The 27,577-nt window shown below is 35.7% G+C and overlaps 1 protein-coding gene across 4 annotated transcripts in view; it reads right to left on the reverse strand.

The window, feature by feature from the left end:
• Positions 1-2,197: 2,197 nt before the first annotated feature.
• Positions 2,198-27,577, reverse strand: part of SOCS5 (suppressor of cytokine signaling 5) — an 85,263-nt gene continuing 59,883 nt past the window's right edge. For 3 of the 4 annotated variants that reach the window (XM_057741904.1, XM_057741903.1, XM_057741902.1), the window contains one exon: positions 2,198-5,299. In XM_057741904.1, the coding sequence (XP_057597887.1) occupies positions 3,677-5,287 (1,611 nt within the window). In that variant the 5' untranslated portion in view covers positions 5,288-5,299 and the 3' untranslated portion in view covers positions 2,198-3,676. Of the gene's footprint in view, positions 5,300-17,032; positions 17,123-27,577 lie in introns of those variants that run through there. The other variant, XM_057741905.1, reaches the window with a different exon arrangement.

Below are 27,577 nucleotides of genomic sequence, written 5' to 3' on the forward strand. Positions count from 1 at the left end.
ATACCACATTGTAAAAGTCTATGGTCTGTATCAGCTGTCGCAAAAGTATGAAACAAAATCTGAGCCTCATGGACATGTAGTTTTTACATACCAAGCAGTATTGCCCCCTTTGGAAACATTTCTCACCTTTAAGTCAGCCCTTTGTGTGTGTGGTTAATGTCACCTAGGTAAAACCGTGTATGTTGCGGTACAGAATAAGTAAAGGAACTGGTGTGATCTGCCCTGTGTGAACACACTCCCAGAAACAGATACAGGCTCTGCATCTTTCCTAGGAGAGTTCTGACTCACTCTATACTCTGCCTCTACCAAAAAGCAACTTTACAGCTTTCTTTGCTACAAAAATAAGGGATCTAATATCAATCTCAATAAAACTTACCAAACTAGTACTTAGTGCCATGGAGCAAAGGAAGCTTAGGATGAAAATGAATAGCAACCAGGTCAAAATGTCAAATGAAAATGTTCATAAACTTTGAATTTTGTCAAAATGATGCTTAGAATTCATGTATCAATTTTTATGATTCAAGCCACTATAAATCTTATATAAACCTTCTCATGGACCATAAGAACACAGATCAGTTTGTGGAGTATGATTATTTGGGCTCAATTTTTGTCTAAGAAATATAAATTTAATTATGACTCTTAACTATATTTAAACCAAGCTGTTCCTTCAAAAAAATTTTTTTTCTGTGTTTAGCTAGTAAAGAAAATACTAATGAATGTTTTCTTTTTGTAAGGTAACCGTTTCACAAGATTATAGTATTAAGACTAAACTTTAGGTGCAGATAAATTTGAATGGTACAGGATAGTATATATACAGAATAAGGCCTTTAAATGATTTTGAATCAGATGGCAATATTAATGTCGAAAGTAATATTAACATCATAAATGTATATATGGATGTATGTGTGCATGTGTATATAGAGTGTGGAATGAATGAACGAACAAACGAACGTAAGAGTGAGAAATGGATATGGATCAGAGCAATCTTTCCTTGGGTTGATTATAATTACTTCACTATAATTACTTCACTATGAAGTGTCTAAACTTCTAAAGAATTTCCTAGTTCATATTAAAATGCATTTCAAAAAGACCATGGAAACACAAATTTAGCTGACAGGCTACAACGGGATTCAGAAAAAGACACAGTGAATATAGACTTAGGTGCAATTTCATGCTGGTGATTTTTCTTTTTTAAAATGTAAGCCACTAATTGTTTAAGAAAAAATTTTAACCAGAAGTTGCATATTAATATTACACACAAAATGAAACATAAGTGACTTTTAGCACAGTGTATACATGCTTACATAAACTCAAATATTTACACATTTAAAACAATTTCCATTTAACATATGAAATTTCTGAAATACATAAAAGCATTAATACTTTCTATAAAACTACAGTTAAAACATCAATTTGCTACAAGCATATAAAACATCAAGTGCTTTCTTGGAGTTTCAAGTTACCTCTTTAAAATAAGATCTTGCTTGCATATATAGTCTTTTTCCAATAATCAGTATGAACTTTTTTTTTTCCCAAGAGGTTTATTTTCCAGGTACATTATAAGCTCAAGAAAACGGACCCAACAGTTATGCAATGTAATTATGTCATAACAACTTAATTGCACATAATGCTTTAAAGTAGGTTTGGATAAAGTTCTCAAACACTTTGGTATATGTTCTTCAGGGACTTCTATTAGAAACAACAGGAATTACAAGTCCCTTCAATCCCAAGTCTTTGGTTAAAGTTCTACATTTTGGGCATTTATTATTAATTAAAATGGTCCCCAAACCAATAAATGGCGCTGATGTACTATTAGTTTACAAGACTTCATTTAACTTGTTTCTGATGCAGTGGGAGGCTATAGATATTCATGTATTATCACGTCATTGATAGTTTCAATCTTTCACGTATAAGCAGAGAAATCAATAGGTTTAGTCAGTATTTCTCTGTTCATTTTCTGTTATAATCTAAACTATACAGTAACTTGTAGTTACTATAGATACTGTTTCACAGTATATATGATTATGATTGGAAAGGTGTATAGAATTAAATTTAGAGTTAGCTTACTCAGAATAAGTCAATATTAGACTGTTCATTCTGCATTAACCATAGTAGGTTGTCAGGTAATGCTTATTTAAAAACCCCAAACCATTCCATTTACAAGAGAAATTGTTGCAAATGTATAAAACAGCAGATATACAAGGAGAACACCAAACATACTTTATTAGCACAAAAAAGCAGCCGTAACAAGGCACAGCAAGCAGAAACATACATTAGCAGTCAAAGGGTTAGTGTTGCATACAAATATAGCTTTTCTTTTTTGTGGCCTTGGCGACAGCCATTGGGATGTAAAACAACTTTCTGTAGCAGCAGGTAAGGAAACTAAGGAGCACTCACCAGTGGTACAGAGCACGTTAACAAAAAGACACAAGAATGGATTCGACTACTTTAGTGCAAAATGTCTAGGACGGAACTGTAAATTCAGTTCAATACTAAGAAGCAAACACTAGAACTTGGTATTACTTCCGAAATAGCTCACTCAAGTAGTATTGCATACTATTCTAAGTGACGAAAAGGTGCTAAGTAAAGTTATTTACAGATACAATGGTTGTACAGTACCTTTTAAGTCAGCAATTCAGGTTTAAGATTTTTCATTAAAAATTAAGTGCACTGAAATTCTATAACTTGTACTTAAGCAATTCAGCTGAGAGTTTACAACAAAGAGATAAATACTGCCATCCAAATTATGAATTACAGCTTAACAATAATCTCAACAATCAGCAACCACTGTAGTTAGTATTATCTGACTTGTTTGGGTATCCTCTAGTCTCATGTTCTTAATGGTTCACAAACTCATCATGGGCATAGAAAAAGATCCAACTTTAATGAATCAGCGATTCGACTGCACATGTCAACTTAAAAAATCACACACAGGCCTACTTTGCAGCAGCTATTCTCAATGTGTTTTAAGTTAAAGCACTCATTAAAAAATGAATACCTACGGCCTTAAATAAAATTCTACTACCAACTTTTTATAAGTCTGAAATCTTAAGAACTACTACTTAGAAAACCTGGTTTACTTAACAGTACCTTTTGCAGAAGAGAAAAGGAGACTGACTATAAACTATAGGAATACTTCAGTGAACTGCACTATGCCCTTGTGGCCAGAAAATTGCCTTTTTTTTTTTTTTCTAAAAGGAAGGCAGTCTTTATTTTTTGGACTTCCAAAGCTTGATTTATAGTAACTACAAACATTACTACTTTTGGATGGTTATAGAAAAATTCTTAGAAAAAATAATAATTTCAAACATTAGTCACTGTTGAAATACTCATCCAATATTAATAATTTGTTCTTCAGTAAGAAATAGAATTCTTCATAGCAAATGCCCCAGAGTTGCCTCACTCAGTTACTATAGCCATTAAAAACCAAACTGTCAGCTAAATCGGCAGAATGTTTTTGCAGCCTTACTGAACACCTGTGGCTCTATCCTCTGTTGTCTCAATAGGCACCACGTTTATCTGAGTAAGTAACAGCAGATCGCACCTGACAGATACTAACACGAAGCTTACATACTGTACTAAAAAAACCTAACACTGATATGTGTGCTTGCTATAGGTGTACTGCCCGATGCACATAAAAACTGATCTAGTTAATGCCCTTTGCGGACTGGAGGAGTTACTTTGCCTTGACTGGTTCTCGCTCTAGCCAGCGAACTCTAACTTTTTGTTTATAATGATACTCTTTTAAAAAATCCTGTAACATTGATGGTAAAGGGAGCCCATCAATTCCATCATACGTAGTGCATCTGCAGATGACTGCACGGCAGATGTACTGCAGGCTAAAAGGGAAAGTCCTATTTAGTGATATCGTAAGCAATGGTTCAAAAAACATGCAAGAACTGGGGTCTTTGTAATGTTCCAAAAGTCCTGTTACAGTGGAGGAGTGAAACACACACGGGTCATGAGCATCGAAACTAAAGTTGTGATTCCACTGTTCAATTCGGGCATGCAGGGATCTGTTGTAGCGACGGAAGCTCACTGAGAAGAGGTAGTCCTCCTGCGCAGAGTCCCTGAGCAAAAATGTACCTTCAGGTTTCCCTTCCAGAAGGGCTTCTGCTTCGTAACGGTCCATCACTCCCCAGTAACAGGGATTTCCTGTGATCTGAAGCAAATCTGGCACGAGGCAGTGTATGTAATCAATTTGTGTATGGACTTTCCAAGCTCCCTGTCTGCTAACATGGGCATGGCTGTCTCCAGATACCTGACGTTGCTTCTGCCTCCGTGACTGCAAACACAGTGTGGTTGTGTCCTCTTCTGAGTCACAATTAGCTTGTGGAATTGCAGAATTGTCCCCATTTATTTCAGTCATTCCAGGAGCTAACTTTGGTCCCAATTTATATAATGGGTTAACCTGTGCAGTGGCTTCGAACGTATGTATTTGTGCGTTGGGAGGGGGGTCAACCCCTTCTTCAATACTGAGCCGCCTTCTCTCTCGAAGCCTATCTTCTTCATCTTCTGTAGAAACCAAGGATGGATCAAATGTATCAAAAAATGTTGAATGTGGGCTCACAGGGGCTGTATGCTGCTTAATCAAATGCCATTTTTGGGCCAAATCCGAACCAGCAGGAAAAGGGCATTTCTCAAGCATTAATTCAGAAAGGTGTATTTTTCTTTTATTAGAAAAGAGGGGCTTTGACTGCTTGTTGTAAGTTCTCATGGGAAAACAAAAGCCCACAGTATCCTGCAACCTCTGTCTCAGAGATCGACTTCCTACGGTTCTGCTGGAAACGCTTTCCATATCATGCACGGAGCTTACGCCGTATCGCCTCTCTCTCCTTTGAAGTCCACTTCGAGTTCTACCAAACTTTTTATCAGTATCCAGTGAACTCTGTGTCTTTGTGGAACAGGAATGTTTCTTCTTCCCACCCCAAGGAGCATGTCGAGAGTAGGAATCTCTTCTTGCAAGTCTCGTTCCTGGGGTGACACATGAGTCATTATCCTTTTCAATGCTTATTTCAACAATCTGAGGAATTTCAGTGGCACAGTTTTGGTTTCTCCTTGAAGAATTCTTTGAAGGGCTTAACCCTAGTTGTAAGGCAACATTTTCTCTTAAGGAAGTGCTTTGTTGCTGAGGAGCTGAGTCTCCTATATTGATGTTTTTCTCTTTGACAGACAAACACCTGTTGGAGTTCATATCCACATTTTCACTACGGCTTCCTCCCTCATGACTGAAGAGACTCTGACACCTGTATTTGAAGTTATTCCACATTTTCCCTACTTTATCCATTGATTATAAGACCTAAAGACAAAAATAGGAAAAGGAGAAAAGTTAATCAAAGTAGTGTGTGAAAACAGAAAAGGCAGTAAGTACCCACCCATCTTCTTCTCACTGGTTCTGGTCAGAAATTCACCTTACATTGCCCTGCTAATAAGGTGATGAGGCTCTTACAGTGTTTGGCAGCTGTAAGGCCATCAGGCCCTTCTGTGACACCATTATTCAAGCTAATCCTCACTCCCCAATTTCTTTCAGATAGAATACTCAGAACTCAGGGGAAAGGAAACAAACCCTTTTAATTTAAAACTCTTGTTGCTTTTTCCCATGCAGCAACCTAATTTCATCATGACATTGGTTTCTGTCTCCTCTGAATAATTTAGGTACTACCTCAAGTATTACAAGGGGAAAATATATTCTGTATTGTTGAAATATATCTGCATTCAACTTCTCAAAAGCGATCATCAGGGCCATGTTTGTGTAATACGTTAGAATTAGTTTAAAAACCTTGAAGTAGCAATCTTACCAATTTCACTTACCAACTAACTGCTACTCTATTCACCTGGCAATCTAAACCTAACAGGTCAATCACCTGTAAAAATTGCATGTCTGCCCCGCTCACCCTACGACATAACGAATTTTATCCATGATTTTGAGGAAGCAGTTTGAGTATAAAGGAAAATAGGAGAAAAGAAAGAGAACATAATATTTAGGTTTAAATGGAAGATGTCTTTAAGCTTTCCAATTCTTAACCCTGGAAGAGCTTGAAAATAACAGAGTAATAGAAAAAAGTTAAGATATTTTAATAATTTAAAAAAATGCAATTTGACATCTTTATTCTTGCTCCCTAAAAAAAAAAACCTGAAGCAGTTGATGGCACTTCACAAGTAAATTATTTTAAGACTACGATATTTATAGGCACACTGTCTCCTCCTTCAGTAATCTAAAAGTCAACATTAGATGAAATAGAAAAGCCCAAACTTAAAATTAAACGTTTTGTCACAACATGACAGCAGAAACTTTTTAAAAATTTCTTTTTCTATTCTGCCATTTAATAAGTATGGCACTTTTTCCCCTGAATTTTTTGTTCATGTTTACTATCTCATTATGTAGTACACTGCACAGTTTAGCATCATTATCAGAAAATTGAATTGTTGTTTCTTACAGTGGTGAGAGTCATTAGAGCTGCTCCTTCCGTAACTGACTAATCCTCGTCAGAAATACTTGAATTTTTCAAGAAGCTGACTAGGATCAAGAGAAATAAAGAATAAACTTTCTTAAGATGAATTATGTATCTTCCTTTTAGTTTCTTACAGAAAGGGCTCTTGGGCTAATGACAATGCCAACACAGAGAATTTATGTCTACAAAATCCTAAAATGTACTTTCAGATTCCTTTTTTTAAAAAATAAATTTATTTATTTACTTATTTATTTATTTTATTGGCCGTGTTGGGTCTTTTTTTGCTGTGCGCAGGCTTTCTTTAGTTGCAGTGAGTGGGGGCTACTCTTCATTGTGGTACGTGGGCTTCTCATTGACATGGCTTCTCTTGTTGCGGGGCTCTAGGCACGTGGACTTCAGTAGTTGCAGCACATGGGCTCAACAGTTGTGGCTCACGGGCTCTAAAGTGCAGGCTCAATAGTTGTGGCACACGGGCTTAGTTGCTCCGCTGCACGTGGGATCTTCCTGGAGCAGGGATCGAACCCGTGTCCCCTGCATTGGCAGGCAGATTCTTAACCACTGTGCCACCTAGGAAGCCCCAAATTCCTCTTTATTAAAAGCATACTGTTAAGTACATAGGAGTTTTTACATGGTAGGTAGTATATGTTCTAATAAAATCTATTAGAACTGTTAAATCTTATTAAACTGTCAGAACATTCTGCTTCCTCCTTGCAAAAAAAATTTTTTGTAAGCCTTTTTTGAGGCTTACACCATTTGATCGTAACATGTCTTGTTATCACTTATTCTTTTTTATATTAAGATTCCATTCATCGCTCTGTTATTTTTAGGACTAATTCCTGCTATGTTCTTCTTGACTCCAAAATTTGTAGATATACTCTTCCAATATCCTAGCCCCTTCTAGCCTGGCTTCCTTCTCATTTCTTTAAGTTGCTTTTTATTTTTACCTAATTCATACATTTATAGCTTCAAAGGTCAAATACTACTACAAGGCTTATAACAAAAAAGAGCACTGCCCTGCTACACCCTCTCCATTCTTGATTCCCACTCCCAGGGAATCAAGGAAAATTACGTTGACTTCTGTTAGCCGTTGCTGCTGCTATTTTCCTCATCGTTTCTAAATAACATGTTCATATTGCTATTGGTTGATAATGTGCTAGGATGGAAATAATTTACCCTCGAAATTTTAAGGGCATTATTCCACTGTTCTAGTGACTTCAATGTGGCTGATGAAAAGTCTAATATCACACCAATTCCCAGTCTTCTGTATATGATCTGTTCTTATTTTGTGAAAAGTTGCAGCTTCTTCTCTTTATCCTTAGTGTGGGGCCTTTTTTACACTCGCACCAGGCCCTTTCAATGTCTTTTTACTCCCCCACCTTCCCTCCCTCCCTCCTGAAAGTTCTCTTCATTAGACACTAACAAAAAGGAATGGATTTATCTTTTTATTATCCTATATCTTTAAAACCGCATTTCTTTTCATTTTCTACTGGTAGATTTCTTTGGCAACATTTTCCAACAGTTCTATTGCAGTTACAATTCTTCCTATCACAGTTCTAATTTCCAAGACCATTTTCTTATTCTCTGAGTGTTCTTTTTTAATAGCATCCTATTTCAGCTTCTTGGATATAATATCTCATTTCTCTAAGGATACAAAGTTTTAAAACGTTTTCTTTTAATATTTTAAATATTTTTACCTGTTTCTTCTTAGTACTTTACTTTTTCTCCTTAAATCTTTAGGTCTCTGTTCTTTACTTCAGAGGCTTTTCACAAGTGTCTGATGATGCATCAGCATCAGTGGGGTTCCAGGAGGGAGTAAAGATAAAATGCCAATGTTCAATCTGACATATTTAACGGGAAAGTGCCCCTTTCACTGTTAAAGAGAGTGAATGGTCCCGCATAGAAAGTCCCCCACCCAGATTAATGATTTCTTCCAAATGGAGAAAGAGCAAAATTTTCTAGGATGAGGAAACCTATATAATAGTGCTAAGGGTAAAACACAATCACTTGGATATAACTGGTAAAATATACAGCTTTTTAAACTGTACACAGGCTCCCTCCCAAGAGATTCTGATTTAATTCATCTGGAGTTGGGCCTGGACACTGCTACTTTTTATAAGCTCTCTTGAGTGATTCTGGAGTAGAGTAAGAAACCCACTGGCCTAGGGCACCCTGGTCAGAGGCTCCAATGGTAGCTCTGAAAGAGACAAGTAAAAGGACATTGCTCTGCAGTGGTTGGTGGCATGTGAACAGTAGTAAATCAACTACCTACCACAATCTCATCACTGTTTCTTTTTTTGTTTTTGTCATGTATACAAGAGGCCTGCAGAATCTTAGGAGGAACTATCTAGAACAGTGCCTTTTAAATTATCTGTAGTGAAGAGCCAGTTCTTTTAACTTCACAGACTGATTCTTTTGTAAGATAAAATAATAAATTGCTAAAACAAATGAAATATAAAAAAAGACATATGAAATACAAGTGCCTAGTTTATCAGACTGAAAAGATATAATGTAACTATTAAATTGCTATAAAATATTTTTAAATTCTTGCTTTTAATTTCTATACTTAACCTGTAATAGACTGGTAACACACTATAGACTAGCACCGGTTCATGGCCCATACTTTGAACAGCTCTGGTCTAGAGCTGTAATGTCTGATATATGTGGTTACTGAGTCCTTGAAATGTGGCTAGTGCCACATGTTCAAATAACAATAGTTTGGATATAACTGGTAAAATATAGTATTAAAATTAATTTCATCTGCTTTTTGCTTTTTAAATGTGGCCACTAGAAAAATTTAAATTACATATATGGTTCAAATTATATTTCTATTTGACAGTGCTGATCTAGAGCAGGGGTCAGTAGGCTATAGCCTGAGAAGCAAATCTGGCCTGTGGCCTATTTCTATATAGACTCAAGCTAAGAATGGTTTTTACATTTTTTTAAAAGGATTAAAAAAACAAAAACAAAAAACCCACAAAGAATATTCGAGACCACATGTAGCCTACAAAGCCTAAAGTATTTTCTATCTGCTTCTTCACAGAAAAAGTTTGTTGACCTTGGTCTAGTGTATGTAAGATTATAAACCACACCATTGCAGAAACTAAAAGAGCAATATTCAGAAAGTACAGAAATCTCTCTTCTCCATGTTTATAAGATAAATTTTGTAACTATCTAAAGATACTTCTTTGACAAGCAAATTATACCTAAAAAAATGACCGTCCATTTTAGAAAGCGACCAAAGTTAAAACAGCTTATTTCCATTTACAATTCTTTGTAAGCTGTATAACAAGTAGGACATCCGGAAAACATCTGTACTTGCCAGGTGACAGTAGGCAGTTTCTAACACTAAACCTTTGGTTCAGTTTCATAGACAGAGCATGAAATTTACTGGTTTCTCTATTCCTAGTGTGGAGACTGCTGCTAGATTGCATCGTGACAAAATACCCTAATTTAAAGAAAGACTATTATGCTTCCACACCCCTTTGGGGACAGAAAGTAGATTTTTCTTGACGTGGGGAATGTTACGTGGGCGGCTGTACTACTGGGAAGAAAATACTGATAATGATTCATAGAAGAGTCCATGTAAGAATCAGGAAGGCATTTAAACTATCAATATTAACAATGTCAGTTCTGAGGTTCTTTTATTTGTTTTCTTGTTAAATTTTTGGAAATGTGTTTAGCTGAAACCCTTTGAGAACTAAATTACAACTCTATTACTTAATGGTTTTATATGAAGTTACATAGGGCTATAAAAAAAGTGTTAAATTTCAAATGTATTGATTCTAGATTGAAAGTTTATCATCCATTACAGCCTTTCACATTTGTATACATGCAGAATTATCCTTAAACCTATCCAAAGCAAATTTCTAAAAAGTCATTCCTTCCTTGAAGGACAATCATAATTTAAAACTGGTTTTATAATACTGTAGTAAGTAAAACAGCTTTTGTTGAAAAATGATACTTAACAGGATACATTATAAATCAGAATTATGAATAAAGGTCAAATTCCATTACTACAAAAATTTACATATATTAGAAAAGTAAAGACCATAGTCAATGGCCCGCTTGATACCAAGTAGTACCTATTACAAAATTTCCACAAAACAAAATAATTGAAATAGTTCCCAGGAGTTCATTTCAATGGGATTTAATCCACACTTCATTAGAAATAAATTAAATTCAGCAAGTTTTAAGACTACATGGCATGCCATAGTGGGTGAAGAGGAAGAATGTGACCCAACTAAAATCCCTCCTCTATTGCTTGGTCTATCTAGAGTACTTAGTCATGATAATTAATACCTTTCCAATAGGAAGCTCTTCAGTTACAGTACAAAAATTGGGACACGTGGACTGATAAAAAGTAGTTCTGTGCTAAATTCTGGTACAAGGAGGCAGTTTAAGAGATTCCATTTTTGATTGATATTTTGGTGATTTTTCAATAATGTTTAGAAAAAATAATACAGTGTTTAATATTAAAGACTGACCCAGAAATCCAAGGATGCATGGCTATCCTAGCTCCAGTCCCTTAAAAGAATCTGAGAATCACTTGGGTTTTTTAGAAAATTATTTTTAAATTGTTATTTACATACTTTACTATGACATGATCTATATTATTCATTTGGATGCCTGTTTATCTTTTATACTGCTACTTAATATTATATTCAACCATAGAAAACTGCTGTTCTGTAGGTAATTAGATGGCCATATAATTCAACTGCAGAGTTACAGTATCACACTCTACATAATACATTGATACCATAGACCATGTACATGTGCACTCAAAAACTGTGGAGTCCACCGACCTAGTACACTCAGAGACTTCTTCCAGTCAGCTGAGTTCGCTTCCAGACCTGTTCATGCCATTTATACTTACTGTAATTAGGTGATTTAATTGTTAATAGAATGTGGGGAACTGGGGAAGACTGAGTTGAATGACTTTGAAATACTCAATAAAAGTGAGATGCTTATGTTGCTGAATTAGGTACAGGCAAGAAAATAGTTTTATAAATTGGAAAAAATAGTGCAAAAATCTATAAGGATTCTAAACTCAGAATGCATCAGAAGAGTCTAAATTCTTGTTCTACTTAAAAAACACCAACTGGAAATCTTAGATGATATATTATGGGTATGGTTTCTGAAAGATAAACAATATGGACCTATCAACTAATAGACCTACTCCCAAAGTAAAGGCCTTTGCCCCTTGATAAAAAGACTCACAAATGAACATGTAGTCACGTTCTCAGAGTAAAATATTTAAGGCATGCATCCCTTTTTATGATTTCTTGCTGTATTAAACTTTGTAGACTACTGGTACGGATTGAATCAAAGGAGAGGTCTTCCTTAATAACTATTTAATTAATTTTATAGTAGTGCCAGGTGTGAGTAGTACAAAGTTCTAATGGTAACAGGGAGTCATGATCTAGATTAACGGATGGTGAGCAAGGAAGACCTCTCTGAGAGGTGATATTTCAAAATTCTGTCCTAAAGGATGAGTAAGGGTGAATTAGGACAGTATTCTATAGGCAGAAGAAGCAACATTTGCAAAGGTCCTGAAGCAGGAATGAGCATGGCATGAACAATGGCTGAAGTTAACACAGACTAGCAAGTGAAGGGAAGAGTGCGAAGATGAAGTGGAAGAGGTAGGCCTGTAATCCACAGTAAGAGAATAAGAAAGGATGTTGATACCGTACAAGGACTATTACAGAGGTCCAGGTAAGAACTTGACTAGGGTGGTGATAGTGGAGACAGACAGATCTGAAATGTTTAGAAGTCAAACCTACAGGATTAATTGATGGCCTTGAAACGGGGAATGAGGAAGAGGATGGTGTTAAAAAAGAGTTTCTGGCTTGGGCAAATGGGTAGAAAGAGATGCTATTTCAGAGAGAGAAAACACAACAGATAGAGCAGTTGTGACAAGTGAGGGGTTGAAGACAGTTGATAAATTCAATTTAGGAAACACTGCAGCTGAGACTGTCATTGAGACATCCTAGTGAAACCTCATCAGTCTATGAGTGTATATTCATATACAGCAGGGATGATAAACTAGTTACTTGCATCTATACATATGACTCTCAAAGACATAATGCTTAGAGAAAGATACCATATGAAGATATATACATTATGAATCAATTTATCTTTTAAACAGGCAAAGTCCAAAATATGTTGTTGAGATATGCATACATATCTAGTAAGAATATAAAGAAAAGGTAAACAGTTACCTTTGTGAGGAGGGATACAGAATTAGTGAGAGGCATTCAGGTGGCTTCTAAAACATTGTTAATTTTCTATTTGTTTGGCTGGGTAATGGCTACATGGGTTTTACTTATTAAACATTTTTTAGACTTCACTTACAATTTTACACACTCTTTCCTGTACACAATACACTGCATAACAAAATTTAAAAAATTATACAGTCACATTTTGACCACAATGGGAATTAATAACCAAATATTAAACAAAAGCCACTAGGAAAATAAAAGGCTCTCATAACTCTTAGGTAAAAGAAGAATTCAAAACTGAAAATTACAGACTGTTTAGAAAATAGTGTATTAATATTTGGGGGATTTTTTTTCTGTATGGCAATTTGGTGGTTTATCAAATATTCCATTAAAGGATGGAACTGATATTAAAATTTGACAAAGCTAGCATATGCACACTCAAAAGAAAACTGCTGGCTTGTTCCATTTTAATTGCAATGTGTGGAACAATACTTTGACCAAAAGAACCCAGAGCAAAAGGTATAGTCACAGGCCTACTGTGAGTGCTTTGGTGTCTATATTCTATGCCTATCTACTATGAAAGTCATAACTCTTTCTGTTAGGCTTGTATACCACTCAGAAATGTTCTTATATTATTATAACTAATGAATCTATGTGACTAAATTTTGCTTCTTTTCTAGAATACTACTTTCAACTATATAGTCAATTAAGAATATATTTGGAACCACATGCCTCATTTCAAGGTATGACATTTAAGAAGTTCCTGTATTTCTTTCTGCATATTAAGGGAAATACAGTAGTACATCTTAAAAAAGAAGAAAAAAGAAAAAAGACAAAAATCAAATTGAGAGTCACAGTGTTATACAGACTTTGCATTAATACCCCCCAAAAGACAATTTAAGAGCTATTTCTTTTTCTGATTAAAAAAAATATCTAAAATTTTGCATCTCTGTTTCTTAAATTTTACTCACATAATTCTAATTTCCAATATCATACAGGAGGGTACTCCAAACCATCAAAATCCCAAGTTCTTAAACCTAGATCACTTGTAGTGATTCTGCCTGAATTTTGCTTACGGCAACAAAATGAAAAGGGCAGAGGCATGAGACAGTCAATTGAGGGGCTGGGGTGGGAAGGAGGTTGAATTCCAACTTTACCACTTAAGAATGCTGTGAACTTCGACGCAGTCCTTCACATTTCTGAACCTAAATGTCCCTCTTGGTAAAATGAAGGTAGTAATACCTACCTCGTGGGTTGGATGTGAAGATTAGAAACCATATCTATAAAGCCTTTGGTTCATAGGAGACACTCAAAACACAGTAGCTTTTAAAATGTTACCAGTACTATCTAGCATAAAGCTTTAGCTTTTCTTTCTTTTTAAAAATAATTCTCCTTTTTAGTTCTTCTAGGTCATACCATAAATGTCAGTATTTTCCTCTGTACAACACCTGTCAGACTGCAAGTTCTATTATTAAGCATTTAAACTTCTATATCATTTCCTAGGAAACATTAGAGGGATTTCAGTGTTCCTTAGCAGTTAAAGCTATAGCTCATCTACAACTTAAACTAAGCATAGCTAATCTGTATAGTACTGGCAAGGCCCAAGGAACATAGTCCTTATTCATTTTTTTGCTTCAAAATTCCTTTTAAGTCTACAACACTGCCACAATTTAAATTTTACCATATAGATACTGCACGCTAGGGAGGCATAAAGTGCTACTAAGTTATGCTTCATTTTCTATGGAGAAAGTATCTTATGTAATATACTAACATACTATTCACTGAAATGTTTCTTATCTGGACAGCATTACTGGCAGACTATGGTGGAACACAAAGAACACACGCTTTCGCTTTAGAGAGTCCGAAAAGTAAATTCAAGCACTCACTAGCTCTGTGAAATCTAAGTCTCAGCCTTTCCATCTAAAAATAGGTACAATTACCCCTCTCTTACAAGGGCTTTTAAGAGGATAACATGACATAAAGGTAAGTACAGCTGAGTATATAACGGGGCTCAAAAATGGTAGCTTCTGTTATACAACCAATCCACAGGGCAGCTAAAGGCACCTGTTGTTGATGGCAGCAAAAAGCAAAACTGTTTCCACTAAACATAATGGTATGTGATTACGGTCTTGGTAATTAATGCCTGTAAGTTTCCCAGAGCACAGGGCATCAACCCCGCCCCCAACCCACCCCACCCCTCCCCCCACACACTAATCTCCCTTAACACCAAAAGGTAAACTAGAAACAAATGAAAACCAACAAAACAAAACAACTCTCAGTTGAGGAACTTAGTGGATGAAGCCACCACATTGGTTAGCCTTAACCCAGAAAAGCATCTCCGATTTGGGACTGCTTAACAAGGAGCTTACTGTGATGCTGCTAATAATTTAGAAAGAATATTCAGTTACCAATGGTAAGTGAGCAACTGTAATCCGGACCATTTCCTTCTCTAGGAAGGATAACCATCTTGTAACTCCAGTAGTTTAGTATCACAAGAAATACAAAGACTCTAAGGACTAAAATAAAATGATTTTTTAAAATAATACTTTCCTTCTATTGTTTATCTAAAACTACTTCAAATACAGTTATCATTCTTTTACAAACTAAAGGATACCACTCTCTTCTATGCCAAATTATAAGCCTGAAGAAAACCCAGGGTCTTTAAATAATTTGACAGATTGTAATGAATCCAAGAGAGAGAAAAAAAAAAACCCTATAATCATAATAACTTCCTTTGTTTTTTATCTAGATCCTCAAACTGGCCTAAGTAAAAAGAAATTAACATCTTGAAATTAGTCAGTTCTTCAGAAAGATATTTGGGAGGAGTACAGGGGAGAAGTAAAGACAAATAGTATACCTTTTAACCATTCAAGAAAACTAATTTCAAGATAAGCATTTTACCAAAATTATAGACTAGAAATTCCAAGTAATATACCCCAGTTTTATGTTATGCATTTTATTTTTTAAAAATAGGACAATCAAAAAACCTTTAGTTTGTTAACAGAACTGAAATAAAATCTTACCTATCAAAATTGAAAAACAAGTAATCTGAAAAGATGATAAAAATATATATTCATTTTAACATTTACTGATACTACATGCAGAAGTGCACAGCAGTTTGGAAACTGCAAATGTGAAAAGGGCAGTGGGGGCAGGAGGGTTTAGAAAGAAGAGAAGTGCTTCCAGCCAAGTACACTGACCAAAGCAGGAGACCGGAAAACCTTAGAAAGCATGATACCCCGGGGTCACAAACTACACTGACATACACTGTAAGACATTAAAAAAGGAACAGAGATATAAAACAAAGATTTAACAGAGACAATCATGAAGAACTTTAAGCCAATAAATTAAAAAGCTTTCTAAAGAGACGGCTAGGTTTTTAGAAAAATGTAAAATTTCAAAACTGACTCAAAAAGAAATGAAAAAGTAAAGCCCATAACTCTAAAAGATTTTGAATCAGTAATTAAAAATCTTTGCATAAGGAAAGCACCAACCCAGGCAACCCTGACTTCTGTTCCAGACAGAAGTCAGTCTAACACCTATGATTTCTAATAACTGGTGGCCAGAGCAAAAGGTTAGGGTCAAAATAGAAGCGAGAGCCAGCACACTAAGGCAAGAAAGAGAAACAAATACATAACTGATTGGAAAGGAAGACATAAAACGACCCATTTTTCAGATGACATGATTGTCCACATAGAAAACCCTAAGGAATCTTAAAAAAAAAATTAAAAAAAAAAAACAAAAAACCCAGCAGGGTTACCGGTTACAAGATCCATATGCTGAAAACAAATGTGGAAATGGAAACAGAAATTAAAAGAGATGCAACAAAGAATATGCCTTTAAAGGGCAAGGAAACAGGCTGTTAGGACATTTCTTGAAAATAATGCCTTTTAGCCAAAGTCCTAACTTCCGTATGCTCCAGAAGGATGAGATTCAAATTGCAGGGGGAGAAATATGCTAGATATCCTAGAATTACCACTGCCTTTTACTTCCCCTAGGGAGTGGTGAACTGGAAAAATGTGGTCTACAGTCCACTCCAGCGCCTTACCGGGTCCACCCCTCTTCTCCATCTCCACTACCCTTCTCCCAGGTTCAGTCTTCATCATCATTTGCATGTATTACTTGAAATAGCTGCTTAAAATAGTGCACCTTCCTCCATTCTCACTCCCTCCATTCTCACTCCCTTCTAGAACATCTGCCATAAGATTGATTACAGGATTTCAAGCAGCTAAGAAAACTCAGGGGACACTATGTCTGGCTACTTCCTCTACATTTTAAGAACTCAGCACAAAAAGAGCAACAAAACAACAGTTATCAGTATTCTAACTTAGGAATATAAAGATACAGCTGAAATCATCTCACCTGGAGCAATAAGGTAACCAAATGGTTGTTTTTATGTATATAAAGAGTCTTTCTCTAAAAAGGAGAATTCTGAGCAGTCACACTTCAATCCCTCTGAAGACAAAAACAAAGAAACTCTTAGAAAAAAATTAATATTTCAAATAGTTACAAATGTAAATAAACAACCAAAAGAGAGTTGTGAGGAGTCTTTCACAGGAGATGTTAAAGAGGATAAGCAACCCTCTGTCTCTAACCAGCCCAGGTGGTCCTTCCTCTACAAGCAACTGAATTAACGTACCTCAACCATCTGTGATTTTTTTTAAATATTGGAATTTAAAATATAAGCACAGCATTCCACAAACAGACTGAAGTTATTTACGGTCTAGCAGTAGCACATCAGATACAACTCTGATTCCTCATCATACTACTGTCCAACTGAAGTACAATCCCTAACATCTAACATACTGAATTATCTAAATAGTCTTGTACTCTATAGCTAGTCATGTTTCAGTCAGGTGCTGATTTAATGTTCAATTTAAACACAAGTTTAGTGTCAGCTGCAAAAAAAATACCTAATAAAAGCTATACTGTTCTGTCAACACAAACCTTCCCCTTCCTGTCTTCCCTTAAAAAAAACCTTCCTACATAGTTTAAGATATATTTACTTTCCCTACACATGGCTTAAAAATAAGGGTAATTTTACAGATAAAGAAAGTTTAAATAGCTTCAAAGATGAATTGAGCAGTTTAAAGTACACTTAATTCTCAATATTCTTTGATAATGAAGGAAGCAGTAACTCATGAAAAACAAAAAATTCTTAGGCATTCTGTCAGATTTGAAATGAAGTAAGATTTACTATTTACTTAAGCTGTTCACATTATAACTGAAGTGTAGCAAGTAAAAATAGTCTGTTATTGCTTGCAAGTAATTCTGGAAACCCACTTATATGAGATAATTCTCCACCTTGTCAAATAACAGCCTATTCTCACAATCAAATGTCAAACTCTCCAGTTAAACACTTGGATCTAATAAGTATGAGCCATTCCACAATTGCTATTTCTAACTAGACATCATAAATACACATAAATCAAAATCTTCTTTTTAAAAATCTCAATTATTATGCTGAAAGAGCTAGTTTATGAAATACATAACCAACCAGAGATTTTCTAAGCTCTACCTCTTATCAAATTACTTCACCAGAAAGACACATATGTGGTTTGTACTATTTTAACTCCCTGCAGATATAGTACTTTACCGTAATTACAACTTAATATTATGCCCTTAACTTTTATTAAGGGTTTATAAAATAAATGGCCTTGTATTATTCTATGTTCTATAAAAATGGTATCAAGACAGCATTCCTCATATAAAGATCCACACGAAAAATTCCTCTTTGACTTTACTGCCAAGATTTCTCTCTCAAGAAAACTGATGTTTCCTTTAAGCAGACAATGAGAAACATGTAACTGGCTGTTCCTCCTCTTTTCTGCTGTTACTAACAGGAAACCCAAATGGAAGGCCTTAGTTGACAAATTTCTGACAGACTCGGAGATCCCCCTCCCACACCCTTGCATAACTCTAACTCAACTATCATCATACTAAATGTCCAAGTGCAGGTTTACTGTTAATCATTTTTTTCCTTCTTTTTGGAAGGAGACGGAAGTAAAAATAGAGTTAACAGATTTTCTAAAACTAGAAAACTCTATACTTCTGAATCTAAAATTTTGTAATATCAAATGTTCTAATATAAGAAGAATGGGTGAACATTTCAATGAAATGGTAAAAGCAGACTCAACATAAAAAGAAGTAAACGTAAGAAACCATTTACCCTCTCAAAGAGATGGGAAAGCCTATTTAAACAAAATACTGAAGAAAGAAACCAAAAGAAATTATCAAAATACTTAATGACTGGACACTTTAAACTTTTACACGTCAAAAAATGCCATAAACAAAATTAAAGGACAAATGATAAACTGAATAAAAATTTTCAAAATATGACAGTGTTATCACATTTATAAGAAGTAGATAAAACACCTCAAATAGAAAGTAGCAAAGGACATGTCCAGAAAAATCACAAAATCAGATATATACTTGGTCAATAAATATATGAAAAAGGTCATTCTTAGAACTGATCAGACATCCAAATTAAATTGTGATATAAGACATATCACTTATCAACTTGGCAAAGTCTGTTTTATTTCTTTTACATTTTAATGGTAGTATCTAAGCATGGTATTGTGAAGCTAGTATTTTTACATATTAATGTGAGGACATAAATTCACATGGCATTTCAAGAAGGAAATTTCATATAGTATTATGTTTCAAAACTTTAAAAAGATGTGTATACCTTTTGACTCAAGGTTTCACAATCAGAAATGCAGTCCAAGAAAATAATCAGATAAAGACACAAGGGTTTATATACAAGAGATAGTCATCATAGCATAAGTAATATTAGCAAAAAACTGGCAATAACTATTGTTCAGTTAATAGAGGACTGGTTAAATAAACTGTAGTGCTTTCATTTACTGGAATAATAGACATTAAAACCATGTTTCTAGAGCATTTAATGTTCTGGAAATGTTCATGATGTAAGACAAATATGGTTATAAAACAGTATATAAATTGACCTCAACAAATACATATACATACAAACATATTTTAATAAAAAGATTATGGATAGGAAATACCACTGTGGTTATCCTGGGTGGTTTCTGATTATTGTAATTTCATTTTTTTTCATTTTCTGTATTTTCCAAGACATTACATTCAAATGTATTAATTTCCTAGATGGAAAAACACTATTTAAAAAGAAAGTAGATCTTGCAAAAGACCAATCTAATTTCATATTATAAGCCCCAAATTATGTGTAAAATGCAGAAGAAATAAATAATGAGGTATTAAAAAAAACTATTTAAAGAAAAGGTGGGAGGGGAGAGCGAGGAGGGAAAAAAAGATATGAAGAAATGGTGGTTAGATGGACAGATGAACCAATCAGTGGAGAAAGGAATAATGAACACAGAGATCTTCATTAAAGCCACCCAGGGCTTCCTAGGTGGCGCAGTGGTTAAGAATCCGCCTGCCAATGCAGGGGACACAGGTTCAATCCCTGCTCCAGGAAGATCCCCCATGCCACGGAGCAACTAAGCCTGTGTGCCAAAAAAAAAAAAAAAAAAAAAGCCACCCAGGCTCTCAAACAGTATTGGGGATCAGTACTAAATAACATCGGATTGGGAAGCAGGAAATACCCTTTGCCAAAGAGTACCAATAGTAAGTAATGTGCATTCTTTTGTACATGGAGATACTATTTACAGGATAAACGACAGAAATAGGTTATGTGATGCAATACAACATTAACACTTCTAGCACAGCTGAGCTTAGAAAATGAGTTTTCAAAATGCAATAAAAAGAAGATAAAAAGCAGTGGTAGGAATGGTGGGTATTCCACTGTTATAAAAATGTTAATCAAAAAAGTAGCACCGATATGAATTCAACTCATATATCAGTCTCTTATGAATCCAACTCTTTCCTTATGTGTCAGTCTCTTCTGGTGGCAGGGCACCAACACTCAGGTTGGCAGATGTAGGTGTGTGTGGTGGGGGAGGAGTACGGATTGTAAGTATGATTTTGATGATAAGGGAAGTAAGAATTCTCACAGAAACCCAAGAACAAAATCAGTAACATAGTGGGCCTAGACCCTAAGGATACCTGGACCTGAGAACCTGGTCCAGTCCTAGCGTTGCCCTAGAGGACCAAGCAGCAGGAGTTTGTGGGTCCGTATTTTAGTGCTCCTGCCATTCTTGTGGCTCAGCAACTCCCTGGGTACCAGGCTTTTGGTATCTGATTTGCCTCTGGCCACCAGCTGGTCTCTGCTCCTCCGCCTGATTCTATCTCACAGTTGCCACTCTGCCATACCTTTGGCTAGTTCTTGGTCCATCAGAGGTCCCCCTTTTCAAATTCGGCTTCTTCCACTGCTTAACTGCCAGATCCGTTTCTTTTTCTGAGTTTTGTGATCCTCATCATCATATGTATCCTTACAGAAACCACCACTCTCCCTTACTTGTCAATCAGGAGTACATCCAGACAGAAAGCTGAAAGCAAGAGCTATATTTGTTTAACCAACCCAGATCTGTGAGAACCTGATTAATTCACACTCCCTGTTGACAAAACTTTCTACACTTTCTCTGGTTGGCCAGTGACTGACCTATGATTGGAATCTTGGATTTGGGTATCCATGCCAGTCCAACTACCCATGGCCAAGTAAGGAAAGTCATTCACAATGCAGAGCACAGCTGCGTTGGTTTACTCCCCCAGCAAAAGTTCCCCTTAGACATGACCGCAGGAAAGCAGAAGCTGAAATTACTCTGTGCAACATGTAAATAATATAGAGATGTTTAGGGCTTCCTAGGTGGCGCAGTGGTTGAGAGCCCGCCTGCCAATGCAGGGGACACGGGTTCGATCCCTGCTCCAGGAAGATCCCACATGCCGCGGAGCAACTAAGTCCAGGCGCCCCAGCGGTTGAGCCTGCGCTTTGGAGCCCGTGGGCCACAACTATTGAGCCCATGTGCTGCAGCTGCTGAAGCCCACGAGCCTAGAGCTCGCGATCCACAACGAGAGAGGCCACGGCAATGAGGAGCCCGTGCACAACGAGGAGTAGCCCCTACTCACCACAACTAAAAGAAAGGCCGCACACAGCAAAAAAAAGACCCAACACAGCCAATAAAATAAATAAATTAATTAATTAAAAAATATATAGAGAGAGATGTTTAATACATTAAGCCTACTCCAACATTTCATAAATCATGTTCCCTGAAATTCTCGTATGCAAATAAGATATTAAAAGGTATTCTACAAATAAAGGTTTCAATTTAGAAAAGTTAGTGCCTTAGCTCTCTAAGAGAGGATTTCTTCCTGGACATTATTTCTCAAATTTACTCGACAATGGCAAAATCACTAGGATTTCACAGGTCACCAATGTTCTGTGGATTAGCGTGGAAAATGCTGTCCAGTAGTGCTGCAACTTTCCCCACAATCCAGAATCCACTACAATGTTAGCTTCAAGAAAGCAAGGACTTTGTTTTGTGCCATGCTTGATACATATTAGATGCTCAATATATGAATGTTTTTGAAATTAGGTCATTAACATGGAGGCTGAAGTCAAAAAACGAAACAGAAGACTAAGTGGGAGAAAAAAAAATCAAAAGGAACTACCATTTCTAGTAATGACAGACCAGGATTTTTGAGATCAACCCTCCTCTGAAAACAATTAAAAATCCTCTAAGGACTTTTAAACCCAAAACACCTTAAAATAAAAAGCTGATAAGATGGTGGGAAACTGCCAGACAAACTAGGAACAACTAGAACCTAGAGAGATAACAGGACCTCCCTGAAGATACTCTGGCCCTGAGGACAGTTGTAAATAGAGCTCAGTAAATTAGGTCTTTGGTTTTACTGGCCTCTTAGGATGAGGGCAACAAATCCCTCAAACACAGATTCCTCAAACGGTATAGAGTGCAAGGGAACTCTTCCCCACATAAAACTGGGATCCTAAAAGGCTATAATCTCTGGTAAAGGTAAACTATAATTAAATCTAAACCCTAATCCCACCCTCATGAGATTGCAGGGATGACTGTTTTAGCCCAGAGAGAAGCACAAGAAAAAGACTGGTGGGTAGAACATCCAGGATATAGGTCCCCAAGAAGTTTGACCAGCCTGGGCAAGGGTGTGCAGTCTGTCTGCATGGACTCCTAGTCCAGGGAACTTCAAACTGTGAAATTTTTAAAAATATCCCTGGGCTAATGAGACCCACACACATCTTAGCAGAAGGAAACATAAACCCTCTCTGAAGGAAGACAACTTGATTCTAGGCCTCAAAGGATACCCACAAGTAATTTTAAAAACAAAGAGTATTAGACACAGTCAAACAGAAGTACACAGAAGACATCATGAGTGAGAACAAGAGTCCACAGGAAATAAAATATAATAATATTAAAGTATCTGTAGTCAAACTCTTCCCAAAAAGAAAATCCTAAGGCCTAGATAACTTCATTGGTGAATTCTATCATTATTTAGTTAAAGGGGAAATTCCAATCTTATATAAGCTCTTTCAGAGGTCAGAACAAGGAAACATTCCCCAACTTATTTTATTAGGCTAATATAACCTGATACCAAAGCCTAACAAGGACACTATGAGAAGAAAGAATACAGGCCAATCTCAGTCATGAATATAAATTCAAGTTTTTTAAAACAAAATATTAGTGAGCTGAATCCAACAGTATATAAAAATGATCAAGTTAGACACAGCCTAGGAATGCAAGGTTGAATTAACATTAGAAAATTAATGTAACTGATCACACTGATAGTTACAAAACAAAAAATACATGATAATCTCAGATGTAGAAAAAGAATTTCATAAAATTCAACATCCACTTATGATGAAACTTTTTAGCAAACTAAGACTGAAAAGTAACCTTACCTAACTTAATAGAGAGCATTTCTGAAAAACGACAGCTAACCTTATCATTGAAGAGACACTGAGATTGGAAGAAGAAAAGGATACCTATCATCATCATTTCTATTCTACATTGTGATAGAGGTCCTAATCAACAGAATAAGGCAAGTTAAGAAATAAAAGGCATAGTTTAAATTTATCTCTACATATTTGAAAGAAAGTCATCATTATTCTCAGATGAAATAATTGTGTATTTAAAAAAATCCAAAATTATCCACAAAAGTTGTTAGAATTAATAAGAATTTGGAAGGGTTGGTAGATACAAATCAGTACATAAAAAATCTATTGTGGTCCTACATGTCAGCAACAAACAAAACAAAATGTAAAATTACATATCATTTGCAATAGCATCAATGATATGAAGTACTTAGGACAAATCTAAGAAAAGATCTGCAAATTTTTATAGGAAAAAAGAGTATAATCTGTAAGGGAAAAGAATGATAAATCATATTACATTAAAATTAAAGGCTTTTCTAGTCATCAAAACACAGGGAAGGAAAAATAATTCTCAACACACAAAACTGTTAAGAGATTAGAAGACTAATACCCAGAAAATATAAAGAACTTCTAAAAATCAGTAGGAAAAAAACCGATAACCAAATAGAAAAGGGGGTAACAGACCTTTTTAACAGGCACTTCACAAATAGGAAAAGGGCCTCATACTCCTTAATAAAATCATAAGAGACGGTTTTCCTGCCCAAAACACTTAAGTGTGTCAATACCAAGTGATGTCAAGAATGGAGAACAACAGGAATGATCATATCCTGCTGGGGTGAGTATAAATAATCACTTTAGAAAACACTCTGGTATTATTCAGTGAATTGGAAGATGTGCATTTCCTATGATCCAGCAATTCCACTCTTACGTAGAAACTCTTGAAATACTGGTGCTCATGTGCCCCAAGAAAAATATACAAGAATGGGCAGAGGCTGTTTTTCAATATTAGGAAACAGAAGAGAATATAGACATTATGGCATATTCATATGCTGGAACAGTATGCATATGATGGATCAAACAAATGAAAAAAACACATACACCACATGGATCAATGCACAAAAGTAAGTCAGATACAAAAGACATATTGACATATATACATATGTCTGTATATATGTATACAAAAGAGGCAAAAGTAAACTATACCCTTCAGGGACACACACATAGGTGATAAACTTCAAAGAGAAGGAAGAAATGATTATCACCAGAGTAAGAACATCGTTACTTCTGGTGGATTGGATGGGGCCGATACAAGTGGGGTTAGACTGGCACAGGGCACATAGCAGGCTTCTGGTATATTTGCAATGCTCTTTTTCTTAATCTGGATGGTGAATACGCTTTATAATTACTCATTCAACTGTACCTTTACATTTTATTCTCTGTGCTATATATATGTGTGTGTGTGTGTGTGTGTGTGTGTTATATTTCACCATAAAAAGAAGAAATAAAGAGCAAAAAAGAAGTGTACACAAGAGAGAAAAGAGGGACTTCCCTGGTGATCCAGTGGTTAAGACTCCGTGCTTCCACTGCAGGGCGCACAGGTTTGATCCTGCACTGCATGGCCAAAGAAAAAAAAAAAAAAGAGAAGAATGCAGAAAGCAGTATTTGTTGCAGGCACTGGGGCACTAGGAAAATGCTACCACCTCATGTATCTTCAGTGAAACACCAATCATCTCTATACTAAGCTATTATTTCTCTAATTATATTAGCTTTATCTTTACTGTAACATATTGTATCTTAAGACAATTTCTAATTATAAGAGAAATACTCTTTTGCCAAGGTTTTTTCTACTTTACTCCATATGGTTATAAATGTTTTGCTATATACACAAAGAGCCATTCCGAGAGAGAAAGCCATCAACGTTTGGCACAGCAGCTCCAACTAAATGTTCCACTTAAGAAAAACATGAAACATTTAATTACACACTAGTAGACTACTTCAAATATTATAAATTAAACTACAAGTTAAATAGTTAATTCAGTAACTTACAATGTTTAAGAACATAATGCTCCTTGGTATGACATTATTCTGCCACAATATCTATTTATTCTAAGATGTTGTTCCTTATGAAAGCATCTGAATCCTTGCCCCGGTTCTGCATCTGTCCATGTAAGGCAATCTGGATTCTGCTTTCTTAATAGTATGGGAGAAGAACTTCAGTGTCGTGGACGTAATTTATGAACTACATCTATTTAACTAACCTAATTCCTTCAGTTGAAATGAAGCTAATGAGGGGGAAAAAAACATTTGATTTTTAAGAGTTTTTTAGGTATGTAGAAGCTATGAGAACCTATGTTCTTGTCTTTACTGTTATAATGAGGTATTTTCTAGAACCAATTCTAGAAGCAGAAGTCTAGTCCACACATTCCACCCACTTTTCAGTCCAGTACTAGCCTAAAAAATCTGTCTCATTTTGGCTATTCCCCATTGCACCTCACATTCACCATATCTAAAGTTAATTCAAGAATTCTCCCCAAAGTGGGATATCAGTACACGTTTCTATGGAATTTCTTATAAAATTTTTTATTTTACTCTTCTTCCACGTGACACAATTATATTTAATGTTACCTAATTCAATAGTTTCTTTTTCCAGAATGGCTCTCAAATTTACCTTTTTTCTGCACTCTCACTGCCAGTAACCTTGTCCAGATTTCTATTGCCACTTTGCTAGATTTCTGCAACACCTTAGTCTCTCCTCTCTCCCTAACTCCTAACACCGCCAGACCTTTCCTTTCAGGAGCATTCAACAGTCACACACAGCTTCTTGTGGCTGACTTTCACTCACTGCCATCCATAATTAGGCCCCATTTTATCCAAACTTAATTCTTACTTCTAAAACACCTCCACTACTTTGTCCTTCACCATCCAATTCTATTTTTAATGTCTACATCAAGTTTTAATTTCCCTAAAAGTGTTTACAGCAAACACCACATGTTCTTTTCTTCTCAAGATTCTTTCAGGAACGTCAATTTTATCTCTACAACCGTACTAAAAGATTTAAAAGACAAGGTCTTAGACTGCTTTTTGGAACTCAAAACACCTATGGGAAGGATGGAAATCTACATCCAGACTTTTAGGGAAAAGATAAAACAGTATCAGAGCCAAGGTACTCTGTTCTATTCTGGTGCTTAGGCCTTGGCTCAAGTAACTGAGTAAATCAACAGCTGGTGTGTAGTTGGCCAGAGAAGTAAGACTCACCGCCAAACTGACCAATCAGCTGCAATGGGAAAGTATCTGTGAGATTCTGTTTAAACCACTGGATGTGCATTTTATTTAAGTAACTACTTGAAAGCTTAATCAGAATTTTAGTAAAAGAATTTAACCAATAATTTGGACTATGTATCCAGTGGGATAGAGGCCAAAACCCACAATTTTCTAGGCATCAGTCATATCACTGGCAATCAAACATCTGATAATAATTATTGTCACTAAACTAACTTCCATCTAATAACAAAGGAGGTCAGGTAAGAGGAATGAAGCTACTTTTCCTTACCCTACCCATTTATAACCCTTTTCTCTTCAATGCTAGAGAAATTTCATAAAAGCAAAACCAGCAGGCTACAGCTCTATTTCTTTCTCACTGCCTACTGGTAAAATTTCCATATTTCAGTAGAATAGAGATTCACAGGTTGCACCCTCCTGTGTCTTTATCATATAATCAAGAGATTTAAATATAACAAAATTTAATCTTTTCTTGTGAAAAGCTACTATATTTCTTTCTAATTCCACTCTTGTACCTATTTTCTGGATTTGACACCAAGAAAATGTTTTTCATAACAATTTTAGTTTTTAGTTTATACTTCAGAAACTGATCAGGAGGGGGGATTACTCCGTAGAAAAATAAGTTTCCAATATAGGTGATTGCTTTTATCTTCTTTGCATTTTTGTTAAATTTCCTTTTAAAAACATGTAATTATGTGGTTTGTGTCTGGGGGTAAGTTGTCGTGAAATTATAATAAGACATTATTTGTGTGGAGAATATCTGTAGGATACAAAAATCTTGCCAAAAAAACCAGTGTAATATAGCAACCCAAGCATCCACTGATAGATGAAAGGACAAATAA

The sequence above is a fragment of the Hippopotamus amphibius genome, chromosome 7 (genome assembly GCF_030028045.1).
Source record: "Hippopotamus amphibius kiboko isolate mHipAmp2 chromosome 7, mHipAmp2.hap2, whole genome shotgun sequence".
Lineage (NCBI taxonomy): Eukaryota > Metazoa > Chordata > Mammalia > Artiodactyla > Hippopotamidae > Hippopotamus > Hippopotamus amphibius.